The sequence below is a fragment of the Cottoperca gobio genome, chromosome 9 (genome assembly GCF_900634415.1).
Source record: "Cottoperca gobio chromosome 9, fCotGob3.1, whole genome shotgun sequence".
NCBI classification, from domain to species: domain Eukaryota; kingdom Metazoa; phylum Chordata; class Actinopteri; order Perciformes; family Bovichtidae; genus Cottoperca; species Cottoperca gobio.
The window spans coordinates 22211372-22237553 of record NC_041363.1 but is presented as its reverse complement, the minus strand read 5'-3'; the positions used below and the strand labels follow the sequence as shown (position 1 = coordinate 22237553).

General features: G+C 40.6%; 1 protein-coding gene across 1 annotated transcript in view; it reads left to right on the top strand.

Moving 5' to 3' along the window:
• Positions 1–2658: 2658 nt before the first annotated feature.
• Positions 2659–26182, top strand: part of LOC115013450 (metal transporter CNNM4-like) — a 51568-nt gene continuing 28044 nt past the window's right edge. Inside the window, 3 exon segments of the mRNA XM_029439770.1 lie at positions 2659–4100; positions 22937–23080; positions 24149–24283. Coding sequence (XP_029295630.1) covers positions 2687–4100; positions 22937–23080; positions 24149–24283 — 1693 coding nt within the window. The 5' untranslated portion in view covers positions 2659–2686.

Below are 26182 nucleotides of genomic sequence, written 5' to 3'. Positions count from 1 at the left end.
AGCTCACACGGGGCCAAAAAGTGTCTGACTACAGGTTTTAAATAAAGCATTTCTACTTTGTCTGTTATGGTGAACACACCTAACGTGCAATCTTACTAGAAAACATGTTTCCTGTTTTCCTGTAAAGGTGACAACAGAAAAGTAAATGAATCTCAAAATCTATATTGTTGTTTATTCATGTATTTTGAAACCAGAGAATAATAATAATACAAAGGCAGGTTTAATAAACAACCCTCAGGAGAGTTCACACTGATGCTGTACTCTCTCATAGACATTTATACAGCCGAGAGGATGTCCATTACAAGTATTGAAATGTCTTAAATTGAGATAAATATGAAACATTGTCACAATGTCCGCCTCTGTCCTTCTTCAGACACATTTTCAATTCCCCAAGCCCCTTCAGGGTTATCCTTTACCTGCTAACCAGATGTACAAGATCAGTGACCGGCAGGGGAGGTGTGGCAGGAAGTGTTTCATTTGATTAACACATAACACACATTCAGCCATAACAATAAAGCTCCTTTTTCAATATAAAGCTCTGTTTTTACTGCACTATGTATTCAAATATTAGTCTTTTATTGTGTTCTGCACTTTCAGCAGTGAGTGACGGATAAAATGTTCTCTCAGAGTGTATAATTCATATATTTCGTAGTTTGTCAAGACCTATAGAAAAGCTAATGCATCTGGGTGTCAGGACAGACAGACGAGGACCCAGGAGCGCAATTTCGAGATCAAGGTTTTATTGAAACACACACACAACAGGACCGAATGAGGCACGGCAGTAGTACAGTTCAGGGATATTCTAAACTCGTAGTCGTAAGGCGGAAGGCAAGTCGGGTTTACCGGGGCTGGAGATCAGAGTAGTAGTAACAGATCACAGATCAGGAGTCAGAGTTGAAAGCAGGCAGGCAGGCAGGCAGGCAGGCAGGCAGGCAGGCAGGCAGGCAGGCAGGCAGGCAGGCAGGCAGGCAGGCAGGCAGGCAGGCAGGCAGGCAGGCAGGCAGGCAGGCAGGCAGGATTCCGATGTAGGCTTGCAGATGATCTGACAAGTGTGGACAGGCAGGGAGAGGGCTCATGACACTGGGCATATTTCAAATCAAAATATAATTTGTGTTGTGTGTTTTGCGACCTGATTTGTTTGTATGCACAGATTTGATTTTGAATTGCGTGTGAACAATTCATCGAAACTATTTTCAAGGCAGCATTTCGATCTTCCTCAGACGAGTGTGACAGAGAAAAACCATCATTAATATTCGACTCCACCGACAGTAGGAAAAACAAAACGATAGATCCTAACAATACTGTTTAAATCTCATTCATGTTTACAGTTTAATACACATGGTAGTCATGTATCCCATCAGTCACAAGAAAGGTTTCAAATCAAAACAAATATTACACATTGACAACATTCTTCTTAGGAGAGGCTTTGTGCATGTGTACACGTGGCACTCTGTCACCGGAAGGTCTTAAAATGTGTTTTGATTTAAAACCTTTCTTGTGATTGACGGGATTAATTACTACCATGTGTATTAAACTGTAAATGCTAAATCTTTTTTATAAAGTGCCTCTCTAGTCTTTGTGACCACTCAGAGCACTTTTACAACACATGTCAACATTCACCTCTTTCACAGTTGTCATCAGGCTGCACTGTGTGATGTGACCACAAGATGGCGCTCTGTTCTCAGTACAGACATTTACACATACAGGTGTGTAAAAAGAGAAAAGAGGACGTAGTTCTTCATCTTTCAGTCTGTTTCATTCAAAGCTATCTATTTTATCACAATGCTGCCTCTCTGGTTCACTAGTCGGTTTCATATAGTCCAAAGAAAAGACACATAAAGAAAATCTTTCAGATGCAAAACAAACTGTAATCTGTTACCAAGGCTTAACCCCAAACATCCTTCAGTAAACTGTACATTTGAGATGCTAACAAAGGGAGTCGGGGTCATTTATTGTGATTATCAGAGTCCTGTAGTCCTTGTCACTTATCTTCTGTACTCAAATACTTCCATTACATGCAACTCAGGTAGTTCTCAGTTGTGTCCGAATCTGTTACTATGTGTCAAAAGAGGAGCTATGATGAAAAACTGTTGACCGTAAGGCATTTCACTTTATTTTAATGTAATGCATTTGAACATTAATGATTAAAATAGTCAAATAGTTATCGTGAATGAGTTAAAAAAGAATTAAGTTACTATATTGAACTTAATTAATATTCTACCCCATACTATTAATAATTTGACTGTTCTCAGGAGGACCCCAACAAGCAACAACAAGACTTCAAACTATGTCTACCACAAATTGATATTACTTTATTTGATATTTTACCTATGTATATTATATAGTCCTATATTTTAATGTGTACTATTTGATACTATATGATTTAGATTCTCATTGTACTGGTTTTTTTGAGAATTGTTAGAGGGAGCCTGAGATCTAAGACTTTCATTGCCAACTACTGTGTCACTATAATTGTTGTGCACAAGATAATAAATAACTTGAAACTAATCCACCTTAATAGCCAAAAATATCAGCCGACCTTAAAAATTAAAGTTGAGGGGGCTCGGTCGAGTGACGTAGCCTCCCTCTGATTGGCTGTTTTTTCAGGGTTTGCAAATGAGGGGGTTGGGCTCGTGGAAACGAGTAGGTGACGTCAGTTCCCCCATTCGCAGAGAGCGAAACAAACATGGCGATAGACTCGAGTGGACTGGGGTTTACGCTAACTTTATTCGTGTTTTCTTGTGTTTTGGCGGGCAGGCAGGCCGAGGAGGCGGTGGCGGAGCCGAGACTCGCCCCCCGGATACTCGGCATGAGGCTGGAGAGGAGCGACACGCCGGCCGGGACCACCAAGAGTGGGGTTATTCAGGTGACCGAGGGCAGCGACACCTTATTCAGGTTCTACGGGCTCCACTTGCTCCCAAACAGCTCGGCGCTCATCAAGTTCACGGAACTTTACTCCAGCGATAAAGAGGATGATACTTTTGTAGCAATCGTGGACCCCTTCAATAGAACTTGTCCCGAGCTCACGAAGGATATAGAAGTGAAGGGGTCCATGGTGGTAACCAACCAAAATACCTCCGGGGTGGTCAGCCTCCGGATCAAGCAGCTCCGCAAGAGCGAGGTGGTGAAGGTGTTCGGCTTGTGCGTCCGCGACACCCAGGTGAAGGAGGAGACGTGGTACCTGCTGGACGATAAAGACGGCAGAGTGCGGGTGGTGGAGGTGGCAAAGTCCCTGATGCCTGTCTGGCTACAGGTGATCATCATCGCCTTCCTGCTGGTGCTGTCCGGCATGTTCAGCGGGCTCAACCTGGGGCTGATGGCTCTGGACCCGATGGAGCTCCGCATCGTGCAGAGCTGCGGCACCGAGAAGGAGAAGAAGTACGCGCGGAAGATCGAGCCCATCCGCAGGAAGGGCAACTACTTGCTTTGCTCGCTGCTCCTCGGAAACGTCCTGGTCAACACCACCCTCACCATCCTCCTGGACGACATCACCAAGTCCGGGATCGGCGCTGTGGTCGCCTCCACAGTCGGCATCGTTATTTTCGGTGAGATCGTCCCGCAGGCCCTGTGCTCCCGGCACGGTCTGGCAGTCGGGGCGAACACCATCCTAGTCACCAAGTTGTTCATGCTGCTAACTTTCCCTCTGTCGTGGCCCATCAGCAAGCTCCTGGATTGCGTCCTGGGCCAGGAGATCGGCACCGTGTACAACCGGGAGAAGCTGGTGGAGATGCTGAAAGTCACTGAGCCATACAACGACCTGGTGAAAGAGGAGCTCAACATGATCCAAGGCGCGCTGGAGCTCAGGACCAAAACAGTGGAGGATGTCATGGCGCCGGTCAGCAACTGCTTCATGATCCACAGCGACGCTGTGTTGGACTTCAACACCATGTCCGAGATCATGGAGAGCGGATACACGAGGATACCTGTATACGAGCACGAGCGCTCCAACATCGTGGACATCCTGTTTGTCAAGGACCTGGCCTTTGTGGATCCGGACGACTGCACCACACTCAAGACCATCACCAAGTTCTACAACCACCCGGTGCACTTTGTCTTCCACGACACCAAGCTGGACTCCATGCTGGAGGAGTTCAAGAAAGGTTTGAGGACACCTTTTAATATTGTCATGCAAGCTAGTCACCCTTTAAGAGGGATACAATTAATTTGGTGGTGGAAGACTACTGACAAAAAAAAAAGTCCTCCGCTACAAGTAAAAATCATGCATTCAAAATATACTTAAAGTAAAGAAGTTATAGTACAATAACTTTTAACTTTTGGAAGTTATAGTACTATAACGTTTTATTATTGGATTATAATTAGTAGTTAAAAGTATAAAGTACAATGGAAATACTCAGGCTGTGTTCAATTAAGGAACTGAGCTGAGTTTGACCTTTGACCTCTGTGTGGAGCAGCTCAAACAATAAGTACATTTCAGTTTTGGGATTAGTGATTTGTGGATTTATCCTGCCGGCAACAGAGCAAAGAAAACCCTCCAAATGTTTTTTGTTTGTTTGCTCGTAGCTGATTAATATAATAATAATAATAATAATAATAATAATAATGTGATAATACATAGTTTTTGTTTTGGTATTTTTTGATCGTGTTATCCAGAGTGTCCGCATGAAGTTCAGTGCAATGAAAGGGACATGAAATGGCTGTGGTTACTATGTGCATTAAGCATTTTGTTAGCTTTGTCTGTACGCCTCCCTCCCTCCTGTTGTGAGTATTTGATGTCGAAGTCATAATAGTTTTAAATTTGAAGCTGGTGTTAGGCTGGCAGTATTCTCTCCGAGTTTCAGGAGGGACACTGAATCAAGTTGCCATTTTTTATCGTTTGCTATATTCAGCTTGTAGACATTCTTGGTAGGATTTCAAAAAGAGAAAGTAGGTTTATTTCTTACAAGGTAAGGAACTACAGTGTTGCTAGTCTAAAGCTGTGTTTCTGACATAAGTGGTATTGAGGTGTTGTCAGAAATCAAATGTAGCCTCAGTCGTATTTTTGTGATTGGTTATATCACAAACACTTCCCTGTTTCACTTCTCTTCTGCTTTGCAGCTTTTCCTCTTCCAAAACACACACACACACGCACACTCCCTCTCTCAGGAGGACGTACACACACTGACGCCATCCCCCGCAGGGATATATTTTTCCTTTTCTCAGGCTTCTCGTCTCAAGGTCACAGACAGTAGACACACTTGCTGTGTCTATATCTTGGCACAGTGAGGAATGAGCAATTGCCTCTCTGTCTCTGTAGTTGCATGTACTTGTAGTTGACTGTAAGACGTAGTAAAGAAGATTAAACGTCGCTGAACTTTGTCAGCAGCCTCTGCTTGATCTTCCTGCCAGTTATGATTTTGTCTCAATTGAATAACTGCCTCTTAATCCACAGATTTCACTGTATTTATCTCAGATCAGCCGCTGTAGATTGACTTTTGAGTTGCTGCAGTAGCGGTGGTGCACGGCGCTGTGTGACATTTGGCCAAGAAACTGCTCTGCGGCTCATCTTAGTAGGCTTGGCTGGCAAGGTGGGAGGGTTTGGCAACAGGCTGTAGTACACACACACACACACACACACTCACACACTCACACACACACTCAAAGCTCGGCAGATAGATTTACGGCAAGCAGTTACACGTGTTGAGTTTGAGGGTTGTCGCTATGAAGAAAGCCCTCGTGCCTCTCATTACTTGTGGGCAAATAAACACTGTTAACAGAATTGTATGGTTACTTTAATTTCAGTAAGGTCATACTCGAAAGAGGACTCTGGCAGTCCAGTTTTGGTCGCATTATCAAAAGGTACTGTCGACATATTCATCTTTCCTGGGAATAATACTCAAGGGTTGTTGCTGCGTTTTGCAAAGCTTTGGGTAATGCAACTGCTTGATGACATTTGGTCTGCCTTCAAATAATTTGCACAAAGAGAGCCAAACATGATGGCAAGATAAAGGTAGAGGTTGCATTTTGTGCCACCAGACAGGTCCTGCTCTGTCGCAGGAGGAGGTGAATATTAATATGGATAGCTCAAAAATCCACCCATTTAAATGGCATATCATTTCAGTTGGAATCACTGCAGTCCATCTTAGTCAACACTTTTACATTCGGTACAACAACAGTGTGTCTGGTAGCTTAACGAATACGGAGCACAGCCAGACATGGAGCCGGTACCATATGGTTCAGGTAAAAGGGCTTCCACTCCAAAGAGATCAGACGTCTGCAGGTAAATAATTTAGGAACTGTTAACAACAACCTGTCATTTCCTTCTAAAGCAGCATGTTTTCTTCTAAGATTAAGTGTACCAGCGTTTTCTCTGTATTAGAGATTCACACTGGGTGTGCTATCTTTCTGATCCAACTGTGTATAACATGTACTTGTATAACTATAATGTGATGAGGGGAAAAGGCCGGCATCTTGAGATGAGATTCACCTCCCAGAAAAAATATAAAAGCACAACTCCTCATTTGAGTGGCACCTCATGTATAGAGGAGAGACTGCACAATGGATTTAGTGTACAGAGTTGATATGCAAATGTGTAATTGGGAAGTTTCTCTTAGCTGGTTGCATGTGAGAGCAGATCTTTTTCCTGCTGTTCTTCCTCTATTTTAATCAATTGTCTGGTAGAGTTTTATTTAAAAAATCCTCTGATACACTAGGGGAGTGAGTATTATTATTTTTTCTTTATTATAAAAGATTAGCAGCTTTAATCAAACTGGCAAAGTAAAGAGCATCCACAGGGAATCTAACATAAAGACTCAGCAACACGTACTTCATTCCAAAGAAGTTGCAAAACATTGTTTTTTGCACGCTTTTTCCACCTCTCCCCCACCCTGCCTCTCCTCTGACCCGACTCCCCGCTTACATCTGAAGTTCCTCTCACTTGCCGCTTGGCATCAGTTACCACGGTGATGGCATCCAACAGCGTCAGTGTGTGTACACAACCTGTTTCTTTAGGTTGTGCTCTTTATAATCAAATCTGCTCCGTCAACACGAGCTGTTCATTGATTCAATTCTGAATAGACAGATATTTATAAAAGTCATCAACACTGTGTGTGTGTGTGTGTGTGTGTGTGTGTGTGTGTGTGTGTGTGTGTGTGTGTGTGTGTGTGTGTGTGTGTGTGTGTTCGTGTGTGTGTGTGTTCGTGTGTGTGTGTGTTCGTGTGTGTGTGTGTTCGTGTGTGTGTGTGTTCGTGTGTGTGTGTGTTCGTGTGTGTGTTCTCAACAGTCCTGTCAGTCAACATTATGTGACCTTTCAAGGGGGCCATTGAATTAACCTTTTTAAATGAGATGACATTTTAATGACACACTGGCTGTCTGCAGGAAATAGGACCAGCAGACATCAAAGAAAAAGAGAAAACATTTAAGAAAAATAAACTTTTCTGTGTGCATGTACTGATGTAGGAGGGTGTGGATTATAGAAAATAGATGCACACGTTGTAGAGCATACTGAGATTGACTAAAATGACTATATAGATGGCATCCCTCTCATGTATCCTGCTCATCATTACTGTCACTGATGCTTAAACTCATGCACTGTGGACATCAGGCATCATTTAGAAAACACACAAACACAAGTGAACCATGAATTCACTGGAGGCACATCACACTCTGTCAACAGACCGTCACATGTTGTACCCTCAAGCAGCCTGTTTTGTTTAGGCCTACTGGTTATTTTGGTGGATAATACTGCACTTCTTTGCACTATTTATTATGGTTTGTGAAACCACACTAGATTGGATGTGAGTCAGTAGGCATGTCTCAGACTAATAGACTAAACACAACATTCCTGTTGAACCTTAAACACTTTGAGCCTCTCAGGAAATGAACCAGCTTGTTTTGTTTGTGGTTGTCAGGACCGTCGGCATTGTCTGCTGTTTATCAGTGTTTGGGCACTTATCTGGCCACCCCACTCAGGCTTTAGGACCCTGTTGTGTGTGTGTATGTGTGTGCTACGGGTTAATGACCGTTTGTCTGTTAGCTATTAGTATCTTATATCTCAAAAACGCCTGAGCAGGTTTCAGTGAAATGTATTAGGTCAACAAGTGGTTCAGTTTCGGCACAGATTAAGGATTTGTTAATAGGAGCTCACAAACCCTCTTCAGATTCAAACACTGTGAGACGAGTACTATAGGAGCAACAAGTGGATTAACTGATATATGATTCTTTCGAGTTCAGAGTTCGATCTTTTACTCGTATTGTCCTAAATGCTGATAACATTTGTACCCGACACATAATATTTGTAGCCTACTAAATGTTATTTTTCACTAGGCTCTCGATCCAAATACTTTAAGTCCTGGTTCAAAAACGTTTCTGTTCATGATCTCACAGTACAGACATGATATGAACGAAAGGCCAGCCTGAAATTGACATGAAGCGAGAGCTGGGGTGTCCAAACCTTTTTCAAAGAGGGCCAGATTTGATAATGTGAAGATGCCCAAAAGACCCTTCTGACATTTTTTAACCATAAAAGTTACATACAAAATAAAAATAAAATGATATAACAATTTTCATTGTCACAATTATCTTTATTTTTCAAATGGCAATGTAACCAAATATAAGCCACTCGGGCGTGAACAACTCTAAAAACACAAGTCTGCCTTTCATTCATATCTGGACAGTCAGATAACGTTAAAACAAACTATATGGAAAACCTTAAATGAATAAATAAATAAATACCTCATGTTCATTTTAAACAGGAGTTCTAAGTAATGCAAAGTGTTCTGTTATCATTAAAGTTTAAAACAAGATCATTCAGAAAGTAATAGTTTGTGTCACATCTACAAGTACATAACAGTTCTAGACAAATCTTATTCTTATCTTTTATAATGTCGTGACACTTTTGGCTTGCGATCCATCAACATACTCGTATAACTAGCGACCGCTGAACCGATCTGCTGCCGGCGACGTTTATCATTTCAACCTGCAAGCCCGATGGAAAGAACATTTCTTGACATTGTTAAGATAACAAATTGAAAGAATTGTGCATTTGTAGTTTTTATCACGCCCTCCCCTCGTTTGTCTTTTCTGGATATAATCAATTCTTAACGGTTCGCTCTCGTAAAGTGTTCTGACAGACTGGCCTCAGTAACGTTTGTCCCCTCAACACACATTTATTAAACACACTTCTGCTTATGACACTCCCTGCGTACACACACACACACACACACACACACGTACACACACGTACATTTGCTCTATGTCAGTACACCTTCATTTACTACTTTTCCTTCCTCGGCCCCTCGCCTGAACTCTTAATCTGAACCTTTAACACAGATCCTACCTGTGCACCTGATTCTTTAAGAAGACCGGGAGCAGAAATAATTACCCTGTCTGCCTCTTTTTAAAGTATAAAAGAACACAAGAGTTTTACAACGGTGAGTAAAAGATTACCCAATGTCAGCGTGATAAGGTTGTCACAGGGTGGACCTGAATCTCCACTCCTCATTTTGTATAATGGGTGTGTGTCTCTCTCATTCTTTCCTCCATCTCTACCTCCAATTATCCTGTTTCTGTGTCCTTGTTCTTCAGTTTGTTTTGTTTTGTCTATCTAAGGAACTTTGAGTCACTCTTGGCACCGTTTCAATGTGAGAAAATGCTCAAAGTCTTGATTGCGGCAAGAAAAAAACAATTTAGGAGAAAGCAGTTATAACGTTATGTAACAACCGCTATGTTCACATTAGTGCAGAAGGTGTGCCAGTAAACAGAAAACATGGGAGGACTCGCCAAACGAGAATCGTGCAGACCACTGAACAGCCGGGAAAAGTACTGAAAGCAGTTAATAAATACATTGAGGCAGGACATAGGCCATGCAGTTGTGGCATAATGCGTTGTTTTGTTAATTGTTAAGGGTTCAGCAGTTTGGACTTCTAGACTTGTGAGCTCTTATCCGCTTCCTATATTTGCCCATTAATTACAATGACAATAACAAAGCTCATTGAATTTGTGGTACAAAGTAATATCTGAACACTTAACTGTTCCTCGTTGAAGAATATGTCATCCTTTTGGCATCCGCAATACATTGTGTAGGTTAGAGAATTGTAAAGTGTAGAAATGGATGTGTTATCTTTTTTTATTCAACTGTGCCTCTGTTTATCTTTTCAACATCAGCTTTATGCCACGTTGGCATTAGAAAATTGTCATGTCGCGTCCTCGAAAAGAAATTAATCTTCAAAAGCATTCAGAGAGTTGTGCGTCAAAACAAGCCGGCTTGCAGGCTGGTGACGGAAGAGCCAGAGGGCAGAGAAACAGAGTGGAAGGTCACCCGACCCACTGGGAATATCTGTGTGTTCAATTAATGATGAGACGATGAGAAAAGAGAACAAATCTTCACACATCGATGCAGAACTCTTACTGGACTGAAACAATGACATCACACAGAAAACTGAAACCTGAACAGTTCAGGGTTTTGTGTGGCAAGGTTTTTTTTTAGTTTTTTTTTTTAGATATTCTTGTCAATGTTGTGCTGTGTGTTCTGTCAAGGAAAAGAGAAGCTGCAGAATTTCAGCAAGGTTTCGTGTTGCTCGGTTCTTGTTTCTGCAAATGGTTCTTCTCGGCTCCCACGCAGTTTGCTGAATCCTAAATTCAAAGATAATCTGTGGTTGTTTTTCTTTTTTAAGCACAAAATGTTTCAGATGATCATAAAAACATAATAACAAATAAATTATAAAACAACATGTATACAGTTTAATGTTCACAGACTAAAATCAGCAACACATTTGGTAATTAAAATAGTTTTTGGACTCCTGGTCTGATGAAAAGAAGCAGTTTCATGATTTCACTTGTAGACAGGTCGATATACCACCTGACCCACAACAATTTGCAACAAAAGGTTTCTCAGTGGTTTTCATTCCTACTGGATATACTGATCAACAGAAAAAAAGTCTACCAAAATCAGACCTCCGGAAATGGGTTAAAACTGGGTCATATCCAAGATGGCCGCCGCCGGGCTTCAAAATCACTAAAACAGCTATAACCTCTTCAATAATTGTGATAGAAACATCACTATTGGTTCTAGTCCATGGTTTTAAGGGGTGGGCAACCCACTGGTGTTATTTAATTTCAGATCTGGGCAGTATTTAACCTGAAATCCAAGATGGCGGCAAAAAATTAGGGGCGTAAAATCAATAAATTGCCCATATATCCCCTATCTCAAAATGCAATGATATTTGAATGTGAAACTTCATCTGTAATGTTATGTCCATTACACTGCCTCAGTTCAGTCCTCATCACTGTCCTCTAGTTACTCAGAGACTTGATTTAACATATTGTCACAACACGTCACTTGGCACGATCCACATGCAGACGTACATGGAAGCCCATTCTTTCGGCAGCTGCAACGGGGCGTACCACAAGCTGTGGTGCAGTTGCAGTGTATAATTTTCAGAAGATTGTCTGGTGCAGCATTCATGGCAGTCATGATGGGTACGTATCGATTGTCTTCAAGTCCACAGCCCCAGTCCAGAGGATCAGGGTGACTCTCCATCCCCATCCAAACCATGACCTGGTAGTAAACTCGGAGACAATGAAACTTGGTGGAAGATTCCGTTGGGGGAAGACGTTCAGGTGTAACGAAAGACTTAGCAGCAGCAACCTTTTTGTTGAATATGCTGTGACGCATGGCTGCCAGAGAACATGTGCTCTCCCCACCAAATATAACGGTCATCGCTTGGCTGCCAAGGTTCTCCATTTCAGCGAGGCTCACGCCTCTCGAAGTGAATGTATCTGCACACAAGTTGAGTACTTGATCATCTTTCACAAGTTTTTGAAAGACTGATTTCTTCCCAACGCCATACACACAAGACGTTGAATCACATCCTGTGAAGGAGTGCAGGAACAATAGTTGGATGCATAACTTATTCCCGAGAAGATGCTTCATCCGATTGATGTCGTATACTTTCAGATTGCATTTTGACTGGTTGTCTGATCTGAAATATAGTGGTTTCCCATATTCCTCGAAAAGAAATTAATCTTCAAAAGCATTCAGAGAGTTGTGCGTCGCTGTGTCTGTCAATGGATTTTTGACTTTCTATTTTTAAGAGACAACCCCTCAGGTGTTCTGCTGAGTCACAAAGCGTACACACACACACACACACACACTCACACTCACACACACACACCCCAACATTCACTCACTCACACTCCTATCAGCTGACTTCCGTCTCTATTGCTCTGATTCCATTTAAGGAAGATAGACCCTGAATGATTTAGATCTTTAAGCAACGGTTTTATTTCCACTGTTGTGTGACAGCTTCTAAAAACACTTCATAACCTAAAAGGCAGTCAGCTACACAGACAGACAATTCTTTTATCTCTTAAATAGGTTCAGTGCCTGATAAGAAAATATATTCTTACATTGTCTGCTGCTATCTTTAGGGTATAAAGCACATTTTGTTCTGCACATTTTCCTCATTGATTGCCACACATGTCCTCCTCAGCAGATGGAGTTTGCACAGAATTGAAGATGTTCAAATCTTTCTGAGCACTTTAAGGACTTCAACTTGGCTTAAATATTGAGATTGAAAGTTTAATTCACCTTGGGAAGGATTAATTATCACCATCGAACACCACAATGATTATTTGCAGCCCTAGGTGCACAAGTGTTTTGGCAAATGTGGTCTGATGCCAAACATGGGTGGACCTCAAACCTTTACTCTGCGTTACCAAGACTCGTATAATCTGCAGCTGGGAAACAGTCTCAGACAATTTTCTCTCTGAATCTCTCTCTTCTTATCAGCCGACTGCTGCTTCTCTCGTTTCCTGTCGTTGAAGCTTGAATTGCTGACTGTGCAGCTGCAGTCCTCTCGACTACAACTTTGTGTGTGTGTGTGTGTGTGTGTGTGTGTGTGTGTGTGTGTGTGTGTGTGTGTGTGTGTGTGTGTGTGTGTGTGTGTGTGTGTGTGTGTGTGTGTGTGTGTGTGTGTGTGTGTGTGTGTGTGTGTGTGTGTGTGTGTGTCTCACAACAACACTTCCAGAATTGTGTGCCGTAATGATATCAGTCAGCATGGAGAACGAGCAGCTCAGGACAAATGACTTGTTGTTGCAAACACTCGCACACACGGCCATCTCGTCCATTTGTTAAAACTGAGGTTTCACTACACATCATATTACATAACACTGGGCCTAATATAAACGTGGTAGTGGAATTCCTCTCGTGTTCAAAACTATTCTGGATGAGAAGATCGTGGGTGGAGGCTTTTTGGGTTAGGGTTATATTGGTTTATAACCAAAAAGATACTGGGCCTCAATATAAACACATTTTTACTGCTTCATATAAGCTTTAACTTAACAAACGGTTTTACAACAAACAAACAAAAAGAATGAAGACATGGAGCGATACTTGATCAGAAAATCTACAGACTAACAATCTGCAACCAACGTTTATTTTTATTGTTAACGACGATTAATTAGTTTGTTTTGAAAAAATTGCACATCAAAGTTTCTTTTGTTGTTGTATAACAAAACTGGAGCTGCAACGATTAGTTGATGGAAATAGAATTAAATGGCTATTATTTTAATAATAATTGCTTGCCACGCGTTCTCTGGTCGTAGTTTCTCCAGTGCGAGGATTTGCTCCGTTTTATACTATTTAAAACTGAATATCTTCAGGTTTTGGGGAAGTAGGTCGGACAAAGCATGACATTTGAAGAAGTCACTCCTGGGACGATTATTCCAATAATGAAAATAATCTTCAGTTGCGGCTCTAGATCGGTGCTGTAATAACTACCCAAAGTTGTAAAATCCTGGCTCCAACGTGAATAAACTGCTGTGCACTGTCGCAATTAACCTTCAAACGTGGTTTTTTATCTCCTCACTGTCCGCACCAACTTGGATTTTGCTTTGCTATTCTAAGTCTGAATTCAATAAATGTGTTTATGTGGCTGGCCTTAAGACCACAGTACATCTACCTGCACAGGGCTCCAGTTTTAGCTGGAAAAACAGGTGTGTGTGTGTGTGTGTGTGTGTGTGTGTGTGTGTGTGTGTGTGTGTGTGTGTGTGTGTGTGTGTGTGTGTGTGTGTGTGTGTGTGTGTGTGTGTGTGTGTGTGTGTGTGTGTGTGTACTGTATTTACACAAGTATAAGCGTGCATATTTGCAGCCATGCATTTTTGCTTCATCCCCGCTCAGCGTGCATGTTTGTGGTCAGTGCTGCTGATATGTGGCCGGTCGGTTGTGTTTTGTGCGTGGGCGTTATGCATGTGGCATTCCTTTCCCATACAGACTCATCGCTCTCCCCCTCGGCCTTTTGTCGCCCATGTTTCATGTCAACAAACAAGCCGGCTTGCAGGCTGGTGACGGAAGAGCCAGAGGGCAGAGAAACAGAGTGGAAGGTCACCCGACCCACTGGGAATATCTGTGTGTTCAATTAATGATGAGACGATGAGAAAAGAGAACAAATCTTCACACATCGATGCAGAACTCTTACTGGACTGAAACAATGACATCACACAGAAAACTGAAACCTGAACAGTTCAGGGTTTTGTGTGGCAAGGTTTTTTTTTAGTTTTTTTTTTAGATATTCTTGTCAATGTTGTGCTGTGTGTTCTGTCAAGGAAAAGAGAAGCTGCAGAATTTCAGCAAGGTTTCGTGTTGCTCGGTTCCTGTTTCTGCAAATGGTTCTTCTCGGCTCCCACGCAGTTTGCTGAATCCTAAATTCAAAGATAATCTGTGGTTGTTTTTCTTTTTTAAGCACAAAATGTTTCAGATGATCATAAAAACATAATAACAAATAAATTATAAAACAACATGTATACAGTTTAATGTTCACAGACTAAAATCAGCAACACATTTGGTAATTAAAATAGTTTTTGGACTCCTGGTCTGATGAAAAGAAGCAGTTTCATGATTTCACTTGTAGACAGGTCGATATACCACCTGACCCACAACAATTTGCAACAAAAGGTTTCTCAGTGGTTTTCATTCCTACTGGATATACTGATCAACAGAAAAAAAGTCTACCAAAATCAGACCTCCGGAAATGGGTTAAAACTGGGTCATATCCAAGATGGCCGCCGCCGGGCTTCAAAATCACTAAAACAGCTATAACCTCTTCAATAATTGTGATAGAAACATCACTATTGGTTCTAGTCCATGGTTTTAAGGGGTGGGCAACCCACTGGTGTTATTTAATTTCAGATCTGGGCAGTATTTAACCTGAAATCCAAGATGGCGGCAAAAAATTAGGGGCGTAAAATCAATAAATTGCCCATATATCCCCTATCTCAAAATGCAATGATATTTGAATGTGAAACTTCATCTGTAATGTTATGTCCATTACACTGCCTCAGTTCAGTCCTCATCACTGTCCTCTAGTTACTCAGAGACTTGATTTAACATATTGTCACAACACGTCACTTGGCACGATCCACATGCAGACGTACATGGAAGCCCATTCTTTCGGCAGCTGCAACGGGGCGTACCACAAGCTGTGGTGCAGTTGCAGTGTATAATTTTCAGAAGATTGTCTGGTGCAGCATTCATGGCAGTCATGATGGGTACGTATCGATTGTCTTCAAGTCCACAGCCCCAGTCCAGAGGATCAGGGTGACTCTCCATCCCCATCCAAACCATGACCTGGTAGTAAACTCGGAGACAATGAAACTTGGTGGAAGATTCCGTTGGGGGAAGACGTTCAGGTGTAACGAAAGACTTAGCAGCAGTAACCTTTTTGTTGAATATGCTGTGACGCATGGCTGCCAGAGAACATGTGCTCTCCCCACCAAATATAACGGTCATCGCTTGGCTGCCAAGGTTCTCCATTTCAGCGAGGCTCACGCCTCTCGAAGTGAATGTATCTGCACACAAGTTGAGTACTTGATCATCTTTCACAAGTTTTTGAAAGACTGATTTCTTCCCAACGCCATACACACAAGACGTTGAATCACATCCTGTGAAGGAGTGCAGGAACAATAGTTGGATGCATAACTTATTCCCGAGAAGATGCTTCATCCGATTGATGTCGTATACTTTCAGATTGCATTTTGACTGGTTGTCTGATCTGAAATATAGTGGTTTCCCATATGCCAAACAGTAATGAAGCATCAATAAATCCGTGTCCGATTAGTGTGGTGGAATGCAAGATTGTGCTGTTTACTGCTGTCTTTGCAATGTCCACATCAGCGTCCCCTTCTGCCTGAATAACTGTGCAGCCCACTTTCTTCAGCTGATCACCTATTAAGGTGATTAGTTGTTGCTTGTTACTGCCGATGGATAGGAATTCATCTCTCTTTCTGTCAAATTCGGTTTCACCGGTCAAGTTCACAGTCGGATACCTGTTGGTTTGTCCTCGTCTCTGCTGAGTGTTATCCTTTATCGAAGGACCTGCACCATAGTCATCAAATACAACAGTTGCTGCCCCATAGTGCCTTATTGTGAAGTCTGCATATGTTCCGGCTATTTTACCATACGTATCTCCCTTCTTCCACTTGAGTTTGTGCAGCAAGGATCCTCCATCAAACACATATCTTTCAGTCTAAGGGTGTGCTGAAGGTGTGGTATCAGGTGCTCCTTCAGTGCCTTGGTACAGTGGTCATTGACGGCTTCAGCGAGTTGAGGTTTGTCGGCCTTCCTCAAGATCTTGTTGTCCTCAAAGAGGGATGGTGGGTATGGACTGAGCTCATACCTCATCACTTCCTCAAGTGACAAATCACCTGTCTGGGATACCACCATGAATCTTTGGAACAGCAAGCTGGGATCGATGGTTCTGTCGGGAGCAACCTGGACAGCAGATGAATTTCCCAGGGTCTTCGCTTTCTCTTTCCTCCTTAAAAGAGAAGGAAAACACAGGTTGTCCAATTATTCTCTCGATGATTTTGTTCCCAACAGATTCATATTCATGCACGTTGATGTCTTTGTTCGCCACGATACCATTGATGACATTTCTTAATGCAAGATCCGAGAAGAAGGGTGAAAATGCACTCAGCTTCGTGCTTATCTTCGAGAGGTCGGATGCGTCTCTTTCAATTCTGGCACCCGTTGCTTCTTTATGCTGTTCATTTGTTGTGTATGTGAGGTCGTTAAAGTCCTGCATGGCGATGTTGACCTCAGATGTTATGGGGGCTGACATTGTCCACAATGCTCGCTGTTCCTCTGTCATCTTACTGCCATGAGTCAAGCCACCGGTGCTTTTTAGTGATCTCATGAGGGTTTGTTCAATGACTAGATCACAGCTGAGGCCTGCCCAAAACTGGTTTGTTCGCCGGATCACATGGTAGCCATCTTGAAACCTCTCATACACGTCTGAGTGGTTTTTCTCCAGATAGGGGATATATTATATATGGGCAATTTATTGATTTTACGCCCCCAATTCTTTGCCGCCATCTTGGATTTCAGGTTATATACTGCCCAGATCTGAAAGTGCGTGCGTGACTGACTTAATTTTGACTTTCAGATTCACTTCCAAGTAAAACTTTAAGTTTGAAAACATACACGTATATAAAAAAAAATAAAATAAAAAAAAAGATAAGCTAAGAGCAGTAAATAAAGGATTAGTACACTAAAGCAGGTTTAGATATAAAAGTCTGTCCTCATAAGTGACGTCGGAGGTGACCGGTCTTAACATTTTACAAAGTCAAGGAGCGCCGACGGCAATTGTTGTCGAAAGGATGAGCAATAGATTTGACAAAAAATAAAAACAGTCTCCTGTCATGTGCGTGTGTGCGTGCGTTCGTTGGAGTCAATAGACTTTCAAGTGACTCTCCAGTAACTGGGGGTAAGTATGTCCCCCGGGGTCCCTACTTCCTCTGAAATATTGACTCAGCACCACAGGGAGAGGTCTCGCACACACACAGAGTGCCTTTTCCATTACATGGTGTCTCTATTTTCGTTGCTACCGTGATCTCGTGTGGAATGAACTACGATCAACTAATGAACGTACTCGGAGGCTTTTTTACTGCAGGACATTGTTGACTAATGTTCCCCATTCTGGTAAAATGGCACCTTAAATGTCCCATGAAGTAATATTGTTTCTCTCTCTAATGAAACAGGATTTCTGGAGTCAGAGATGGCCCATTAAGAGATAAGTCAATGGACTATCAGTAATGAAGATCTGGTGTGTGCTACACGTGTCATTTACTTGTGTCAAATGAGGCAACGCTGCATGGCATTTTACAAGGGTGTTGCACCTAAGGTTACTGTTTGCCAGGAAGTTCAAGTACTTATTCCATGCAGTCTTCAAGGCTCTTGCAGACCATGTGTGGCCATCCCGAAAAATTATTTGCCCTGATTCTGCAGCATGTCATCTGCTGCAACCACCGTTTGTACCACCCTATGGTAAGGTACGTATGGTGAAAGTGGTGGTCAGCAGAAGATAACAATTAAAATGAAATGAAAATCTGCTACCTGATGTTTTGCACACCGCTCTTAAAAAGAAAATGAGAGAAAGCAGAAGTATTGGCTGTTGGAGTAGTTTAGTGAATCTGTGTATTTTGCCACTCTGGTTTGTGCGCCCAAATATGGCATTCCTACAGTCGAATTGTTCCTATAACTCAATTGTTCCCACTTTGATTTAAGCAATAGAGACTGAACCTTAGGATTCTGTTTGACTATGTGGTGTCAATATGTGTTTAAAAGCATCAAACATACACTTGTTTTCCACCAGGTTCTGTCCTGAGTGGTGGTTTTGAACATGGAGACAATAGCTATGTCTGCGGATGGTCACTGGATTAGAGCTTTAAAATGTCAAAACATTATAATGAGGGGGTCATTTGACAGTCCCGGCTCTTAATTAGTTAATGATGTCCACCCGCCGTCATGTGCTGAACATTCAGTAGGAGAAGGCGCATGTCGGAAATCTTGTCACAGTGTCTGTTATTGCACTGCAAAGACTTTTGTGGTATTTAGCTTGCAATACATTTGATATTCTTTTTACTCTTAAATTGGGGTTTTAGTCGGACTCTGGCCCAAAACTGCTGCTGTGGCTCGGGTTGGGCTCGAACAGAAACTATGTGGGTTCATTTTGGCTCAGGCCGGATCAAAGCTCTACACCGGATATTAAATATGTATGTAAACAGCGTTAAGGCGGCAACTCTGAAATGTGTGTGGTGATGATTGAATCGACATGATGTCCCTGGGATGCATGATGGTTTGACATGACAGACAGTGAACTTCTTTGATAAGCTGTGGGGTAGTGAGAGTAGCTGTGGGGGGACGTTCATTAATCGTAAAGTTGGCGGTTGGATCCCTGACTCGTGAATCGTATGCGCCATTCACACGGTGTCTTCATTTTCTTAGAATTAACTCTTAGACTTTATAAGCTGCTTGAAAACATCCGTCTGTGCTGGGAACTTGTGAAAAGCACTTCATTATGTCGGAACGTGTATAGGCAGGCTAAATGATGAATGGATAAAATAGATCCAGGAGAAATATACTTGAAATTAAAATAATCAGCCCTCGTGCCGTAATATAATGTGTTGGGACCGTTTGTAACTTAGCCAACGATGAATGTCCAGCTTTGCTGCTTCCTGTCAAGCGTCCAGACTAAATGTACAGTACATCATCCGCCCAGCCCGACATCTCATGTTGTGACATCACAGACTCCATCAGTGAAGCCGGCCTTGTGGGAAATGGATTCCTCAAAGTCCCTCTGCGCTATTTACGTAGTAAAACCCAGCAAGGTCAAAGCTGAGAATGTGTGGAGTGTGTTTGTGTCGCTGTCTCAGCAGCGTCCACTTTGCTAGGACACACAGGCAGACTTCAAGGACACACACACACACACACAAACACACACACACACACACACACACACACACACACACACACACACACACACACACACACACACACACACACACACACACATACACACACACACACTCTCTTATAGCCTTTGGTCTTCTTTTAATTGCTGGTCATATGAGCTCTTTGTAAATCTCATGGATCTGCTGCTGTCGATGGAACTTTTTATGATTTCTCTACCTCTTGTCCTCTTGTTTTACGCTTTATCACGACTAGATAGCTTGTAGATTTTGGGGAGAATGAGAATTCAAACTGTGTGTATATATGTATGTGTATGTATGTATGTATGTATGTCTGTCTGTATGTGTATGTATATGTATATGTATATACTATCTATATATATATATATGTATGTATGTATATGTATATGTATATGTGTATATAATACATTAATATGTGTGTGTATCATATATATATATAATATAATACAACTATGTTGTGTGTATATATATATGTACTATATATATATATATATAGATATATAGATAATAGATATATATATATAGTATATTAGATATATGTATATGGGTGTATATATATATAGTGGTGTATTAATATATGTGTGTGTATAGATATATATAATATTATATAGTAGATATCATATTAGAGAGATAGATATATATATATATATGTCTATGTATATGGATGTATAATAGATGTATATTGTATATATATGTATATTTATAGGTATGTATATATATATATATATATAATATATATTTATATATATATAAATATATATGAGTATATATTATATAATATATATATTTATATATATATATGAATGAATATATATATAATATAATATATATATAGATATATATATATAGGTGAATGAATATATATATATAGAGATATTATATATCTATATATAGATATAGATATAAATATATATATATATTTATATATATATATATATATATATATATATATATATATATTATATATATCTATTGAATGAATATATATATATATATATATATGAATATATTATAATGAATATATATATATATATATGAATATATATATATATATATTATATAGTATATATATATATTATATATATATATATATGAATACATGTGTAGTTTAAATCGGTTGCTTGCATGTTTATTCGCCACAGGTTTGTCTGGGTGGAGGGGAAGAAATTATCCACTAGGGGGGCCAAACCTCCAGATATCCTCTGAGTGCTTCACTCTGGGGGGCGTCATTATTAATTTAGAGCATCGTCTGGACCATGTATGCGTTTGTTTGGACACGAGACAGCCAGCGTCCATCTGCACTTTGAGCAGTCTGTCATGTGACTGTCATTGGTGTGTTTTTTGTGTGTGTTCATGATCAAAGTCTAGACCCAACCCCAACTTAACGACCTGTACACGTTAACAGGCTATTTGTGGTGCAAGCAGAGGGAGTAGGCAGGAGGGTTAGTGTTAGAACAGACCTAATCCATCATGATATGATTGTTTGTAATGATGGAGGGGCTCGGCCAGGTTTGTATGTTGGAGTGCCTCAATCAGCTTCATGAGTCCCGTAACATGTGGTTATGGTCAAGAGCTGTAATGTGATGAAAATTCAACCTCGATCGTACAAATATACCACAATAACAATGAATAGATTGCCAAGAGATGGTAAACAATGATATTGAACAACAGCCACAGCTCAGATGAGCATGGGCATCATGTTGTATTCTGTTTTATTTTGAAAGAAGATGTAGAATATTGTGAAGACCATGTTGAAGTAGGGCTGGGCTATACGGCCCAAACCTTCTATCCCGATATAGGTTATTTCATATTTTAATAACGGTATATGTCACGATATTGCATGTTTTCTGATAACCCAATAAATAGTCTATTTGAAATGGTAAAGCCTACTTTTGTATTCTCCTGTGTGAATTTAAGAACTCAAGTGCAGAATTAACATAACAGTTTTAAGTAAAATGATAGAGAATAAATAAATATTTCCAGCTATACACTGACCATGTTTACATGCACACACACAAGAGTAATGTGTTTAAGACAATAGTTTAATTTTCCCACACTGAGGTATTCCCATAAGCAGAATTCTTGGGTGTGGGCACGCAGGAGTTGAACAATAAAGCTGAATGAATGAATGAATGAATGAATGAATGAAGAACATCCTGCACACTGCTGTTGGAAAAACCTACTCACAATTTATTTTAACCAACATTTGGGTTCCAAGCAGACCTTTACACATTAGTCTCCACCACTATTACGTCCTGAGCTGTATGCACCAACTAAACTAAATGTTGGTTTGCCAGTTGGAGTCCAGTTTGTTAATCGCAGTGAACTGAGTGGTAATGTAAAGATGTAAAACAAAACCGTAATCTTCAAAGAATATTCCCTCAAAATACATTAAATTACATTAGATTTTCTGGTAAATTTGAGAATTTGATATCAATTCAGACGACGTAATTGTGTATCTCGATATATGACTTCATCTCGTTATATATCGAGGCTAATTCCATTGAAAGACGATAAATTATCATATTAAATTATCACCCAGGGTCTTTATCTGCTCTTAGAAAGAAACACTGGAGGATCACGTGAAAAGAAACGGGAATTAATATCGGTGTGAATGTGGTGTTGATTTGTGCAATAGAGGCCACCATATTGTGCTTTACCTGCTTCACGTGTTATCGTGAGACGACAAGCATCTAAAAACCAAATTTCTGCGTTTTAATTGGCCGTGTTAATAGTATCAGAATAGAGTCTGCGGTGTGGTTGGTTTTTATTGTTTGCATTTAATGTTTCTCAATGTATTGATAAATGTATTGTGTTATTGTGTCGTTAAAGCAGTGAGTTTCATGTGTGGGAGCATTACTGTTTCCTGTAGCGTTTATCAGCTGATCAAAGTGCTCGATGTAAAGTGCTCCACAAAGAGGACAAAGACTTGATTGATTTTATAGAAAACAAGCAGACAGAAAGGAATGTCTATTAACTGTTGCAGCTGCACATCACATTGCCGCCGTGCTCGTGGCGTTTGATATGTCCATACGGAGGATTTAAATAGTCCAGATGCTGGTATATTTTGCTTCTCTGATTTGTTGGTAGAAAAATTGTCCTGATCACAACATTTAGTTGATGGTCCTATTCTTGCAACCCTACGTCTTGTGTACTTTATTGCCAGGCTCTGAGTAATGGATGGATTAATCAGATGAATATCCCACTAATGATTGTCTTTGTTCCACTTTAGGAAAGTCCCACCTGGCCATCGTCCAGAAGGTGAACAACGAGGGGGAGGGAGATCCCTTCTACGAGGTGTTGGGGTTGGTCACCCTGGAAGATGTCATCGAGGAGATAATTAAATCCGAGATTCTGGATGAATCCGACCTTTACAGTGAGTTTGGTCTTTGTTTGTCACGTCTTGTGACTTAAGTGTGTCGCTGCACAAAAGGCTATTTTTATACTACCGTTCAAAAGTTTGGAATCAGCTGTTATATTGATGTTTTTCTTCTTTCCTGCAATCATGGCTATTTTAACAGCGCTAAAAACAGTTTAATTCAGACACCTACTGTATTATTTACTTTAGAAATAGATACCCCAAAAGAAGAAAAATTAAATGATTCAAACTTCTATTTATTCGATGTCCCCACAGTGTAGCAAGACAGGGAGGAGTGTAAGTGACCCTCGATCATTATTGAACCACAACAATGCAATCGGGCTCTAAACATTCAGGGGAGCTGTTTTTCTTTGGGCCCTCTGCCTCTACTTACATTGAACAGGTTTAAACTGATTCGTCCGTCCATAGTATGTTCAGCTGATATTCCAGCAGTGCTAACTCGAGACGAACCTCCTGTTTCTGTTGTGAAGTCGGAACAATATCTTTGCTAAAGCAACACGCTGCCTGTTTATTCCAGCTTGTTACAGGCATTATTGTGCACTGAAACAGGAAGCTGTTCTTCTGACTGCTGATATCTTCTATTCCTATTGAACTGCCGCTCAGTATCTTTGTCTCTTTCTGCCCGTTACTTTGTCACATCTGCTGGAATCCACAAAACAAACCTTTCATACAAATAACTAAATACTGTATCTATTTGCAAAGAGGACTTTCTACAACCTAAAAGCATGAAAGACTATTCAAAAATATATAATATAGTATATATTCTCTATATAATAAGCTTTTATTGCAGGCGGTTACAAACCTTTGAACGGTTGGGTATTTATCTACTTCAATTACTTTATTGCAATTTCCTTATCTAACTTGTTGTTGTTCTGTCTTTGAGATAAATGTCGCCTGTTGTTGCGTTACAGCGCAGCTAAGATGATTTTTACAATGCTGTTGAGCTGCTGTAAAATCCCAGTACAGACTCACTCTGCTGATTGAATGAACAGTTTTTAACTGTACAATCTTTTAATGAATAACTCTGTCTGCTGTGTGTGTGTGTGTGTGTGTGTCACTTCTCAGCTGATAACCGCAACAGGAAAAAGGTGGCACCCAATAAAAATAAGAGAGACTTCTCCGCCTTCAAGCACGAGAGTGAATCAAAAGTGAAGATCTCTCCTCAGCTGCTGCTGGCCGCCCATCGCTTCCTTGCTACAGGTGAGGAATGGACTTATACACAGACATACACAGTCATCCCAGTATCACCAGCACACAGCCAGTAGATCATTTATAACTTGTAAAACAACTGCACATTTGAACATATGTAGTCATTCATACGTGGTTCTCACAGGACAGCGAGGCTACAAACATGATGATCTTATAGAACATGATATGTTGCTGTAGACTAAACTACCCAACAGGATATAAAGGAGTTAAAATGAGCATGACATTCACATTAATGTAGCAGTAATATTAACCCAGGAACATCATATATATAATACTAACACACAGGGACCATTTTTCTGCACAGTGACGGATTTACTTTTGATACTTTAAGTACATTTTACTGATACATACTTTTACTTAAGTTAAGGATCTGAATATTTCCTCCCCCACTGAACACATGTCTTCCATATGTAGCTATTATATAAATATGTCAGGACATTTTGTCATCTTGCCTTCTGACAAGCAAAGCAGGTCCATACAAGCAGGGAGGAGGTTTAAATGTGTTTATTTACTTGGAAGGTCTATTTAAGATCCAAGCAGTATGCCTGCCTGTGCATAACACCACAAGAAGTCTCTTGCCAGCTGGATGTGATGTCTTGCCGCTGCTACAAATCATTTGAGAACTTGTTGCAATCTGTCTGTTTAGCAAGCGCTAGCGGATACGCTCTGCCAGAAGCAGTTAGCACTAGCTGCAGCTAGCATGACGTAGCACTTCCTCGTCTCGCAGACACTGTGGTGGAGGAGCACTACAGGCATAACGTCAGTGTCTGCTGACTTTGTTTCTAGAGGATGTGTTTCATTCATTCTAAATTCAATACACAGGAATGGGATTTTACCTTTTTCTTTTCTTTTCAGTCCAAGAAGTTACTGTTCCCTTGTTTCTTTACCCAAAGTCAGGGAATTCAATGTGCATTATGAGACCATAATGCAATGCTTCATTACATAGGTGTAAAGACTTGTGTGTTTTGCAACAGCAAGCTCTCTACTTATTTTTTGGAGCTTGAACTTGTTGACTTAATATGTAAACCAGAATGAAAGGAGTTTGTTTGCCTTTTTTAAGTGATGAATTCCAACATTGTATATGCCTCACCCCTCACTGTGTGTTGCGTTGGGTTTTGTTTGCAGGGTGGACTGTTTCTTTGTTCTCAGTCTGGGTGGGGTCGAAGGCACTTATGGTTGAGCTCTGATTGCAACTGCCCGGCCTGTGACACTTGAAAAATGCGTGTAAACCAAATACAATTCAACAGTTTATTTTTTTAACAGGGACGATGCATATAAACTAAGAGTAATGTAAATGTCCTAGTGTTAGCGGTATTGATGCTGATTTTCTAAATAATATAATATATATTTTTTGACTAATGATAATAAAATGATGAAAGAATGATCAGTAGATTTGTTTAATATATTAAGAAAATAATTGCTCATCACAATTTCTCAGAGCCCACGGGGACATCTTCAAATGTCAATGTCAAGTGTCTTTTAGTATTTTCTTCATAATCCTGACAAAGAGCTGATCTTCATTTGAATACATGTGGGATGTCTAATTGATATAATATATGTAATGTCCATTTTCACTTAAACACAAGACTTTTTAATGTTTTAATTCCACTCGATCCTTGTAATCCTTTTCATTTATTCAGTTTGTCAAAGCAAAATGTAATTCTATAAACAAAACAACATTATGTAATTTTTAAAGTTTCCGAGTGCAACTCACGTACACACTGCTGTCCTAAAGATGGACAGCTGTAAAGTTACATGTGCATTTCTTATGATTACATTACTTATGATCAAGAACTAGCGAGTCAACAACTTTGGTAACACAGCCAAACATCAAGCAAGTGCCACAACACAAGACGTACTGTAGTCCTGCTAGCAGCTACTTGTTAGTCG